The 13,321-nt window shown below is 38.5% G+C and overlaps 1 protein-coding gene across 1 annotated transcript in view; it reads right to left on the reverse strand.

Moving 5' to 3' along the window:
• Positions 1-8,722: 8,722 nt before the first annotated feature.
• Positions 8,723-13,321, reverse strand: part of LOC136679069 (otogelin-like) — a 509,929-nt gene continuing 505,330 nt past the window's right edge. Inside the window, exon 58 of the mRNA XM_066657350.1 lies at positions 8,723-8,923. Within this exon, the coding sequence (XP_066513447.1) occupies positions 8,723-8,923 (201 nt within the window). The remainder of the gene's footprint in view (positions 8,924-13,321) is intronic.

Consider the following 13,321-nt stretch of genomic DNA (forward strand, 5'->3'; position numbering starts at 1 on the left):
TTTTCTGTGTTCTACTCATCTGTATAAGCAAAGATGCAGTTTGCTAGAAACAAGCTGTTCTTTGACAATCTTGAATTCTGACTGCAGTTCAGCCAATAAAAATGCATTTCTGTCATTCATTGGAAACAAGCCAGAAAGTGTTTTTCTTTGCTCTTCTTGTCTGTATAAGCAAAGATGCAGTTTGCTGGAAATAAGCTGTACTCTAACAGTCTTTCTTATGGAGTGCAGTTCAGTTAATAAAACTCTTTCTAGCTTTCATTGCAAGAAAGCCAAAAAGTGTTTTTATGCTTCATTCTGGATTGTAAAAGCAAAGTTGCAATTTGCTGAAAACAAGTTGTTCTTTGACAGTCTTGAATACTGAGTGCAGTTCAGTTAATAAAACTGTCTTTCTGGTGCTCATTGCAAACAAGCCAGAAAGTGTTTTTCTGTGTTCTACTTGTTAGTATAAACAAATATGCAGTCTACTGAAAGCAAGCTGTTCTTTTATGGTCTTTCTTATGGAGTGTAGTTCAGTTAATAAAACTCTTTCTGGCTTTCATTGCAAGCAAGCCCGAAAGTGTTTTTATGCTTCATACTGGATTGTAAAAGCAAAGTTGCAGTTTGCTGAAAACAAGTTGTTCTTTGACAGTCTTGAATACTGAGTGCAGTTCAGTTAATAAAACTGTCTTTCTGGTGCTCATTGCAAACAAGCCAGAAAGTGTTTTTTCTGTGTTCTACTTATCTGTATATGCAAAGATGCAGTTTGCTGGAAATAAGCTGTTCTTTGACAGTCTTGAATTCTGACTGCAGTTCAGCCAATAAAAATGTATTTCTGTTATTCATTGCAAACAAGCCAGAAAGTGTTTTTCTGTGTTCTACTTGCTAGTATAAACAAATATGCAGTCTGCTGAAAGCAAGTTGTTCTTTTATGGTCTTTCTTATGGAGTGCAGTTCAGCTAATAAAACTCTTTCTGGTTTTCATTGCAAGCAAGCCCGACAGTGTTTTTATGCTTCATACTGGATTGTAAAAGCAAAGTAGCAGTTTGCTGAAAACAAGCTGTTCTTTGACAGTCTTCAATACTGAGTGCACTTCAGTTAATAAAACTGTCTTTCTGGTGCTCATTGCAAACAAGCCAGAAAGTGTTTTTTCTGTGTTCTACTCATCTGTATAAGCAAAGATGCAGTTTGCTGGAAATAAGCTGTACTCTAACAGTCTTTCTTATGGAGTGCAGTTCAGTTAATAAAACTGTCTTTCTGGTGCTCATTGCAAACAAGCCAGACAGTGTTTTTCTGTGTTCTACTCATCTGTATAAGCAAAGATGCAGTTCAGAAAATATGTACTCTATTCTACTCATCTGTATAAGCAAAGATGCAGTTTGCTGGAAATAAGCTGTACTCTAACAGTCTTTCTTATGGAGTGCAGTTCAGTTAATAAAACTCTTTCTGGCTTTCATTGCAAGCAAGCCCGACAGTGTTTTTATGCTTCATACTGGATTGTAAAAGCAAAGTTGCAGTTTGCTGAAAACAAGCTGTTCTTTGACAGTCTTGAATACTGAGTGCAGTTTAGTTAGTAAAACTGTCTTTCTGGTGCTCATTGCAAACAAGCCAGAAAGTGTTTTTCTGTGTTCTCCTTGTTAGTATAAACAAATATGCAGTCTGCTGAAAGCAAGCTGTTCTTTTATGGTCTTTCTTATGGAGTGCAGTTCAGCTAATAAAACTCTTTCTGCTTTTCATTGCAAGCAAGCCAAAAAGTGTTTTTATGCTTCATACTGGATTGTAAAAGCAAAGTTGCAGTTTGCTGAAAACAAGTTGTTCTTTGACAGTCTTGAATACTGAGTGCAGTTCAGTTAATAAAACTGTCTTTCTGGTGCTCATTGCAAACAAGCCAGAAAGTGTTTTTTCTGTCTTCTACTCATCTGTATAAGCAAAGATGCAGTTTGCTGGAAATAAGCTGTACATATCATCCAAAGTTGAATGTCAGCGTGTAATGCGTAGATTTTAGAGCTCCTTGATATACTGAGTCACTTATCGTAAACTTTTCTGACGTACAGCGAGGAGGAGGGTTTAGGAGGGGCAGCGTTAAGACATCTTCAAATGTCATTTTTATCGTATGAAAACAGTATGTTTTTGGGGTGTGGGTCATAGACCGGGGGAGAAAATGAACGATTTTAAAACAATCTTAAACACTAGAACTACCAAACCGCTGCCATTTGGCAATTATACCTTTAAATCCCAAAGAACTGCCATTTGGCAGGTGTGAACAGCTCTTCTCACCTCCAGTGTTATTTAAATGAGGCCTTTACATTTGAAACGAGACACTCTACTGCACTCCACACTCTTTTCTGCAGCAAGTTGGTGAACCCCCACCCCCAAAAAAGTCAACATTACCAGACATTTAGATTCAAGGTAGTTTTATTGGTATATGAACAGGAAAGGAACATTTTGCTTGGTTTCCCTGTACAATGAAATAGTAATAAAGGAAGTAATAAAAGATAAAATAAGCATGCAACTATATGATAACAAAAGTATTCATAAATAGAAATGTAAACTATACAGAAATATAAACTATGTTCTTCATGCCACACTGAGCCATCTTTTGCCGTCTCTGTCAGCCACTCGTGTGTCTCCATGCGACCTCTCTTTCCTGGAGGTGGTGAAGTCTCCTCATCTACAGGACCATATGTTTGAGATTTGATTAGTGAAAGGTTAAAATAATGTGAAATTTACACAAACATGGTATTTGAATTATAAATCCAAAACATCTCAAATCTGCCTCCTTTGTACTAATTTTGGATTGTTTTTTCACTGATGATTTATCTAAACAGAGCCTGTGCACGCGTGTGTGTGTGATAAAGGGGTGGGGGGCTCGCGTATGTGCGCGCGCGATAAAGGGGTTCATCGTGGGGGGTCGTAGATCGTAGATATCTATAATAAAACAGAGCGAAGGGCGGGAATTACGGTTAAAATACACGTTTATGATTGGTTGAGGGGAGGGCGGGAAATCCGTGGGTAAAATACACGCTTGTGATTGGACGAAGCGAGGGCAGGACTTTTGATCAAGGGCGGGAAAATACACGCTTATGATTGGTCGATGACAGGGCGGGACTTCCGATCAAATACACGCTTCTGATTGGACAAGGGGACGGGACTGCCCTTCCAAAAGGGGGCGGGGCTTGACGTGGCACGCTCTGATTGGCCCAAATGACCTGTCAAAACGAAGTTACATAAAGTGCCTCATATATCTCTCTGCTAATAAAGCTCAGGTTAGCCAAAATTGTTGTTTGCATATTAGCTTGATATATTATAACTGGAAATTATGGAACTTAAGGAATTATTGGAAAGATGTGCAGTATGTATGTCAAACTTAGTTGACTTGGTGCAAAATCCTATGCTTGCGACCATATTCAAGATCCGCTAAAACGCAGCTCCATTAGCTTTGTGCTACCTTAATAACATAGCTCATAGCTAAGTTACATATTTCATGTGGATTCTTTAGAAATCTGAATAGAGCCAGTGATAGATATAGAGTCAAGCTCTGTTACATTAATCAGATGGCCTCAGTATTTAAAAATAGGATGAAGCCAAAATGGTATCATTCTGCCTTAATTGGCCAAGAGTAAATTCAAGCTAAAGCTCAGCCTGTCCAAAACCCATTGTGTCTTTGCTTAAAATATTAAAGGGTTGTAAGTGCAAATAATAATAATAATAATGTGCAGTTGTATGTTTGTCTTGTTTTTTTTTTTTTTTGGAAGTTGTTACAGTGAATTAATTGTGATCATTTGAAACAACATCTTGGTCTTAGAAATATCTAGAATAAATTTTTACATGAAATGAACAATGAAATAACTTATACTACAAATAATGCATGTCTTACGAATTCTGCTGCATTCTTAACAATGAATTCATTCATTCATTATCTGTAACCGCTTATCCAGTTCAGGGTCGCTGTGGGTCCAGATCTGGAATCATTGGGTGCAAGGCAGGATTACACCCTGGAGGGCGCCAGTCCTTCACAGGGCAACAAGCACACATTCACTATGAACACTTTTGACTCGCCAATCCACCTACCAGCGTGTGTTTTTTGACTGTGGGAGGAAACCGGAGCACCCAGAGGAAACCCACACAGACACAGGGAGAACACACCAAACTCCTCAAATCAAATCAAATCAAATCAAATTTATTTATATAGAGCTTTTCACAACTGATGTTGTCACAAAGCAGCTTCACAGAATTCCAGTAAGACAAAGATTTGACATGAAATGTAAAAACAAATGTAAAACCCTCAAGTGAGCAAGCCAGGGGCGACAGTGGCAAGGAAAAACTCCCCCAGCTGAGTAAGAAACCTTGGGAGGAACCAAGGCTCACAAGGGGTGACCCATCCTCCTCTGGTCAATCTACTGGTGATGATAGTTAGTAGTCCATGAGAACTTCAGTGTAGGGACAGCTTCAAGGCACTTGGTGGTTGCTGGAGCGTGGGCAGCTGGTCTGAAGCATGGAGGAGGGTCTCGACAGTCATCCATCAGTGTCCAGACAGACAGGTGGGCAGTTGTTTACTCGGAAAAATGTAAAGGGATGGAATTAGTTTTGAACTGTTTTGTGTTTGTAAAGTAGAAAATATGAAAATTTCCAGAGTGTGGCTAATGACTCCGGCAGATCTGACTATGACAGCTTTAACTAAAAGGAGAGAACCAGGAGGACACACAGACACGGGAGCATCCTGAAACACTGGCATCCCTCCGCTCCACCGTCAACAAACCTGAGTGATCGCGAGAAGCGGCGGGACGACAGCACCAGCGTCTCAGTTTACTATAATTCCCTGTGTCCATGGACCCCCCGGATCTGCCGCCTTTATCTATGGGGGAGTATTAGCTACCAAAAGATAAACTAAACAAATGTGTTTTTAGCCTAGATTTGAAGATTGCGAATGTGTCTGAGTCCCGAACACTTTCTGGAAGATCATTCCAGAGTCTGGGGGCTTTATAAGAAAAGGCTCTTCCCCCAGCTGAGGCCTTCTGAATTCTGGGAACAATTAAAAATCCAGTATTCTGTGATCTGAGTGAACGTGGAGGCTCATAATAGGAAATTGTATCTTGAAGATATTCAGGAGCAAGCCCATGTAGAGCTTTATATGTTAATAACAAAATTTTGTAGTCAATGCGGAATTTAACAGGCAGCCAATGAAGTGATGATAAAACTGGGCTGATATGTTCAAATTTTCTAGTTTTAGTGAGGACCCTAGCTGCAGCATTTTGAACTAGTTGAAGTTTTCTTAAATTGCTGCTGGTGCATCCTGACAGTAGTGCGTTACAGTAGTCAAGCCTTGAAGTAATAAAGGCATGTACTAATGTTTCTGCGTCCTGAAGGGATAAGGCATTTCTAATCTTAGCAATATTGTGAAGATGTAAAAAAGCTGTCCTAGTGATACTACCTATGTGTTGATCAAATGATAAATCAGGGTCAATTATGACACCAAGATTTTTTGCTGCTGAACCAGGTTTAATTTTCAGCGAGATTTAAAATTTAATCTGATAATTTATTTCTTGCCACTTTTGGACCCAAAAGCAGGACCTCTGTTTTGTTGCTGTTTGGAAGGAGGAAGTTACGCAACATCCAGCCTTTCACGTCTTTTACACAGTCCTCTATTTTCTTTAATCTGTGTTTGTCATCGGGCTTCGCTGAAATATACAATTGTGTGTCGTCTGCGTAACAGTGAAAGTTAGTGTCATGGTTTCTTATAACTGTGCCTAGCGGTAACTTGTATAATGTAAATAATAATGGTCCTAAAATAGAGCCTTGTGGAATTCCAAATCTTACTTTAGAATAATTTGAATTTAGATTGTTTACTTTTACGAATTGATAACATTCCGTTAAGTAAGATTTGAACCATAATAGAGCTGTCCCTGTGATTCCAACCATGTTTTCTAACCTTTCTATGAGAATATTGTGGTCTATTGTATCGAAGGCTGCGCTTAGGTCAAGAAGCACCAACAGGGATACGTGGCCTTGATCAGAGGCAAGAAGAAGATCATTTGTTATCTTGACTAGAGCTGCTTCTGTACTATGATGTTGCCTGAATCCAGATTGGAATTTTTCATATATATGATTCTTATGTAGATATGAACTAAGTTGTTGGGCAACAGCTCTTTCTAAGATCTTGGAGAGAAATGGCAAATTAGAAATAGGCCTGTAATTAAACAGTGTACTAGCATCAAGATTTGGTTTCTTGATCATCGGTTTAATAACTGCTAGTTTAAAAGCTTTGGGTACATGGCCCAGACTAAGGGATGAGTTTACTATAGTTAAAAGAGGATCAATAATAGCTGGTAGTACTTCTTTGAGCAACTTTGTGGGACTTGCATCAAGTGTGCAAGTTGTACAGTTTGCGGAGGTGATAATCTTCTCTAGTTCTAATTGTGGGAGTGGGTAAAAGGTTTCAAGTCTTTCTTTTACAGTTATATTATGTTTTATATCATTCACATCGGGTGGCAGCCAGGATGGATTTGATCCTGTGGCTTGAGTTTGTTGTCTAATATTCTCAATTTTATTATTAAAAAAGTCCATAAAATCTTTACTGGTGAGAGTTGCTGGAATTAGTTGTTCAGAACCTGCTTGATTTTTTGTAATTCTAGAAAACACACTAAACAGTGCTCTCGGATTATTTTTATTATTGGAGATCAGCGAGGCCAGATATGCTGAGCGAGCTTTAGTGAGGGCATTTCTATACTCTATAAGGCTGTCCTTCCAGGCAGAATGGAACACTTCCAGCTTGGTTGATCGCCATTTCCGTTCTAGTTTTCGTAATGTTTGTTTTAAAGTACGGGTCTTATCATTATACCATGGTGCGAGCTTTTTCTATCTTATACTTTTATGTTTAAGTGGTGCTACCTTTTCTAAAGTAGATCGACAGGTATCTTTTAGGTAATCAGTTAGTACATCTAGGTCCATTGGGTCTGATGGAGTTGGAACTGGGGTCGATAGTTCTGGTAGGTTTTCTATAAATTGTAGGGCGGTAGATGGTTTTACTATACGCCTTGTAGAATAGCGAGGGTTCCTACATATATTATGGCTAAAACGTAGCTCATATGAAATTAAGTAATGATCGGAGATTGCTGAGGATTGCGGTAAGATATTAATTTTGTCAATGTTAAGACCTAGTGTCAGAACTAAGTCTAAAGTGTGGCTGCAGTAGTGTGTAGGCCCTGTTACATTTTGAGTAATACCAATAGACACACAGACAGTCACCCGGAGGAAACCCATGCGGACACGGGGAGAACACACCAACTCCTCACCTGGAGTGGGAATCGAACTCACAGGTCCCTGGAGCTGTGCGACTGCGACACTACCTGCTGCGCCACCCACCATGCTGCCCACTGTGGGAGGAAACCGGAGCACCCAGAGGAAACCCACACAGACACAGGGAGAACACACCAACTCCTCACAGACAGTCACCTGGAGCGGGAATCAAACCCACAGGTCCCTGGATCTGTGTGACTGTGACACTACCTGCTGCGTCACCATGCTGCCCTAACAATGAATCACCTTAAGTAATTTTACAAACATTAAAACTATTACAGGGCGGCATGGTGGAGTGCTCCCATGTGGTTTCCTCCCACGGTCCAAAGACCCAGGTTGTTAGGTGGATTGGTGACTCAAAATTGTCCATAGGCGTGAGTGAGTGTAGCCTCAGAAGGACTGGCGCCCCCTCCGGGGTGTGTTCCTGCTTTGCGCCCAATGATTCCAGGTGGGCTCTGGACCCACAGCGACCCTGAACTGGATAAGTGCTTTCATTCATTGTCTAATGAATGAATGAATGAAAACCATTACACAAAACTTGTAACATTTATTAGGTCCGTCTTATGTTTCCCTGTACTACAATATCACATAAAATAAAAAAAGATCTCTAATAAGCAGGATATGTATTTTCTATACTACCTTCACATTGTTGAAATTGCCCGTATGCCTGAATTGACTGTATGCCCTGTATGACATTCATACATTCAAGTTATTCATCTTTTCCTTATGAAACAATGACAGGAAATAAAATGCTTATGAAACAAAGACTGCAGGAATCTGTATTAATATTGCAGAATATTGCTTTAATAATAACTCCACACATTCAGTATATTTCATCATATCTCTACTGAATCCGGACATATCAACAGTTTAAATTCAGAATCAGTCTGGGTAATATCCATGTTTTGGCAGGGTCCAAAAATCATTATATTTTTAGTGCTTTAGCAAAGAAAAAAAACTTCAATATATATGCAGTATCCTTCATGGATTTTTAAATTGTTTGTAAAAAGAAACTGCCAATACAATAGCTTGATATTATTTAAAGAAGGAAATGACTATTCACACATATAATGTCAGAATTCTTATACTAACACATCAATTTATTTCTTCATTAAAACATTTCTTTATTGAATTTGTTCCCATATTCTTAAAAAAGTGTCAATTTAGCTATGTACAAACAAAGAGACAAAACTGCCCTTAAAAAACTACTGGTGCATTTATTCATGTCTGCCATGACAGATGTCAAACGAACTCAAGAACAGATGCAACATTTTACTTCCTTTCTTGTCCCTGTAAAATTTAAGTAAATTTTCAAGTTCAGTTCTTAAAGAATAATACTTTTAATTTAAGTAACAAAAGTGAAGAATGACAGTTGGTATTCAAAATAATATGAACATACAGTCGTGAGGCTGACCATTTTAGATGAGGCAAGCCTGAGTCTGTGTCAGTTTTAGGACCACTGGCAGTAACAGTCTGTGGGTTCCTGTATGGAGTAGCTGACCCATGTGGAGTTTCCACTGCAGTACAGCTGAACTGAGCGACGCTGAAGGCCCATCTCCCTGCAACACTTACAGAACCGTGCATATGTGTTGATATTGTAGTTGTAAATACTTGCTGAAGGACATTTTCCATCACATGACACTATGTTTACCTAGAAAAAAATACATGCAAGACAGTTAAGTTTTTATACTCATTTATACATTTTTTATAAGTTTTTATACTTATGAATGTTTGTCATAAGCCAAATTTTAAAATAAAGCTTAACCAAAATATGCCAATATTTCATGGTTTAATTTTTCAAATAAAAGGGAAAAATACATTTGAACCAAATTCTGCCACCCTGAAATGGGAACAAGATGGAAACCATCTCTGGGAGTCTAAACTGGGTTCCAACTAAACTGACTAATATATTTTTACTGATAAATAGTAGTTGTATTAATTTTTTTTCAGTGTCCAACTGAATACAGCATACAGTCAATGGGAGTTAAGTCTGCAGCAGTCCTACCCTTGTGAAACAAATGTGTGTATTAAAGTGTACTATTTTGGAACCATTAATTGGTACTAAATCATTATTAATATGTCATTTAAATTACATAAATTTACACTTAATTTGTACTGAGTGTACTATTCATGTTATTTTTTAAAATATTTTTTAATGCTTAGTGTTGTATGTCAAATTCTTCTCATTTACAGATTTTGTAAAGTGCAATACTGTATGTTTTGTGCTACTGCATAGATTTTATCAGTGATAATATTGAAACGGTCTGATTGTTTAAATTAGTGACATTTATTTTATATTTTATTGTATCAGAAGAGTGAAAAAAATAACATGTAACTAGTATCATTATCCATCCATCCATTATTTGTAACCGCTTATCCAATTTAGGGTCGCGGGGGGTCCAGAGCCTACCTGGAATCATCGGGCGCAAGGCTGGAATACACCCTGGAGGGGACGCCAGTCCTTCACAGGGCAACACAGACACACACACGGACACTTTCGAGTCGCCAATCCACCTGCAACGTGTGTTTTTGGACTGTGGGAGGAAACCGGAGCACCCGGAGGAAACCCACGCGGACACGGGGAGAACACACCAACTCCTCACAGACAGTCACCCGGAGCTGGAATCGAACCCACAACCTCCAGGCCCCTGGAGCTGTGTGACTGCGACACTACCTGCTGCGCCACCGTGCCACCCTAGTATCATTATATATTAAATATATATTAAATTAAATTGTTACATAATTACATATTTGTAGTGATTTAGTACAACTTAGTGGTTCCAAGATATAATAATATATAGATAACATACTTCCTTTTTTGACAAGGGTAAAAATTAATTATTCATGATAGATTTAAAATAATATTTTCCTTAAAATGTGTGCATTGGTTTTGTAAGTTTGCAAATATATAGAACCTTAAATACATTTAAATAAATCATTGGATAAAAATGTCACATTAGACTAATTTGTGCAAGACTAAAAGGATATGTAGCAAAATTCAAGAATGCTGAATGTTTCTCAACATAAAATAGCAAATATTTCATCATCTATGTTACATAATAGCTTTAAATCTCAGAGAATTCAGAGAATATCTGCATTGGCCACCTAAATTTCCTCTATGACCCTCCCAAACCAGCTGAACCAAACAAAAAGGTTTTTTTTTCTTTGCTTATTTCTGATTGGCTCTTTGAGAAGTATTAAATCGACAGAATGTTTTTTTTTCAGCTCAGCAGAGTAACTGAGAACAGGAGTGTCACGGAGGCGTGATGAGAGGACTTATGGAGGCGGACACACTCGCTACAACACAGAGATTATAGCAAATAGACAAACGAACTTTGATGAGAAACACGAATTAGAAACATAGGCAAAGAGCACGAACGAGAACGAGAAACGAGAAACGAACGCTAATAATAACAATACAAACTAGAGCCGCTAGCGGCTATCTGCGGGTTCAAGCACTAACTGGCTTAATATGGCAGTCAAGTCAAATCTGACAACTCCTGTAGTATGAATTGATCGGGAGAGGATGTATTGACATTTGTGGCTATGGCAAAATTGTTAGAAATTGAGCCAAGTAGGTATGTGCAGTGTCAGATTATTTTTGTAATAGGTGCTTGTGTTTGTGACTTGTGTTCTACAGTCTCTGAGGTGTGTTTGTTTCTGAGTGATGTGTGTGATGTAAGAGGGTCTTTGTGTGAGGTATATAATGTGTGAGCAGTGCTTACTTTAAAGTTGAATATTACAGGTGTTGGTCATAAAATTAGAATATCATGAAAAAGTTGATTTATTTCCGTAATTCTATTCAAAGAGTTAAACTTGTATATTATACTCATTCATTAGTCACAGACTGATATATGTCAAGTGTTTATTTCTTTTAATTTGATGATTATAAATGACAATTTATAATTTGAATTTTGTGAAAAGGTTCAATATTGAAGACAACTGGTGCGACACTCTAATCAGTGAATTAACTCAAAACACCTGCAAAGGCCTTTAAATGGTCTCTCAGTCTAATTATGTAGGCTCCACAATCATGGGGAAGACTGCTGACTTGACAGTTGTCCAAAAGATGACCATTGACACCTTACACCAGCAGAGCAAGACACAAATGGTCATTACTAAAAATGCTGGCTGTTCACAGAACTCTGTGTCCAAGCACATTAATAGAGAGGAGAAGGGAAGAAAAGATGTGGTAGAGGATTGTTAAATAAAACCCATTCAAAAATGTCAGGGAGATTCTCAAAGACTGGACTGCAGCTGGAGTCAGCGCTTCAAGAACCACCATGCACAGATGTATGCAAGACATGGGTTTCAGCGTCACATTCCTTGTGTGAACCCACTCTTGAACAAGAGACAGCATCAGAAGCGTGTGGCTTGGGCCAGTGTAAAGTTTCCACAGTTGGTGATGGTTTGGGTTGCCATGTCATCTGCTCGAGTTGGTCCACTGTGTTTTCTGAGGGCCAAGATCAATGCAGCCGTCTACCAGGATGTTTTAGGGCATTTCATGCTTCCTGCTCTGACCAACTTTATGGAGATGCAGGTTTCATTTTCCAACAGGACTTGGGACTTGCACACAGTGCCAAAGCTACCAGTACCTGGTTTAAGGACCATGGTCTCACTGTTCTTAATTGGCCAACAAACACGCCTGACCTTAACCCCATTGAAAATCTACAGGGTATTGTGAAGAGTAAGATGCAATACGCCAGACCCAACAATGCAGAAGAGCTGAAGGCCACTATCAGAGCAACCTGTGCTCTGGACAGGCTACTATAGAATAGTTATATATAAATGTAAAATATTTAAATGCAGGTGGGCATTTAAATGCAGGAGGCGGTGTGGGGGAGGAGGTTGTCTCGCACTACAGCCAGACAGAGTGCAGCTCTTGCCTTTTAACATGTCAGGCATTAAATGGGACACTGTACTCTGTGAGAAACAAGTGTAAACATCAGAAACTCAGTACATCAGAATAAAACACACAATAACAAAGGGTATTTCCTGACTGGTGAGGGTAAATGGCCACTTGAAAAGGTATAGAAGACTTTATAATTTTTAATTATGGTATGACCATTAACCTTTGCAGGTGAATAGGATCTTAACCTCCATATAGATCAACAAAACAATATTTAGTTTTGTAGTTCTATCTGGTGGTGAAAGAATTTACTACTGTAACATAGTGTTGCTAAGCAGTTACAGTCTTTCATGTTAGAACTGTTTAAGGGAGTACTACTCTATGGATATTTTCCTAACATGGACATATGTGGTATCAGTGGAATCCTAAAGACCTGGCATATAATAATTATCAATAAAATGTTGAACTTTCATCACTATGTGGCTTACAGGCCCCTCCAAATAATAGAGCTCCAGCATGAATTCTAGAAATCACAAATGCACCTGTAACTCAAAAAAGCTTTCCCCAAAAATTTCAAAACTGCACATGCTTGATCAGTAAGAGGATCAGATGACATGATTAAATTGTGGTACCACTGCAATCCTAGATGGCGCTATAACACAAAAAAGCTAATTTTATCAGTTATTGTCCAATTTTAGCGCCCCCTTTTGGTGGATTGGAGTCATATTGTATATGCTTCTTCATAGTAAGGCCCTACATACGTATGTCAAATTTAGTCTTGATTGGGCTTAATTTGTTTGAGTTACAGCTGAAAGAATATTTAAAGCTCCACACACTTCAATTTATTGATTAATTACAACAAAAGTTTGTCCAAATGTTGAACTTTTTTTGATAATTATTGACCTACAGGCTCTGCAGATTCTAACAAGGTCAATTATTTGGGAATAGAGCAAAATTCCATGGACTAGTTCGAAAAAGTTCAATTTTAAACAACTGGCAATTGAGAAAATACAATGCATTTTTTGACAACACTTGCAACTTTAAAGTTGTGATGCCCTCTGCAGAGTATACAGAGAAGTAAACTGCGTGTCGATACGCTTAATTTTCGCTGAGAAATATCATATTTTCTTGATATAGCGCCCCCTAATGGCTATCGTTACGAACATTTTTATGCACTTAGGGAGTGCTCCCAGGAACATA

This window comes from Hoplias malabaricus, chromosome Y (genome assembly GCF_029633855.1).
Source record: "Hoplias malabaricus isolate fHopMal1 chromosome Y, fHopMal1.hap1, whole genome shotgun sequence".
NCBI lineage: Eukaryota > Metazoa > Chordata > Actinopteri > Characiformes > Erythrinidae > Hoplias > Hoplias malabaricus.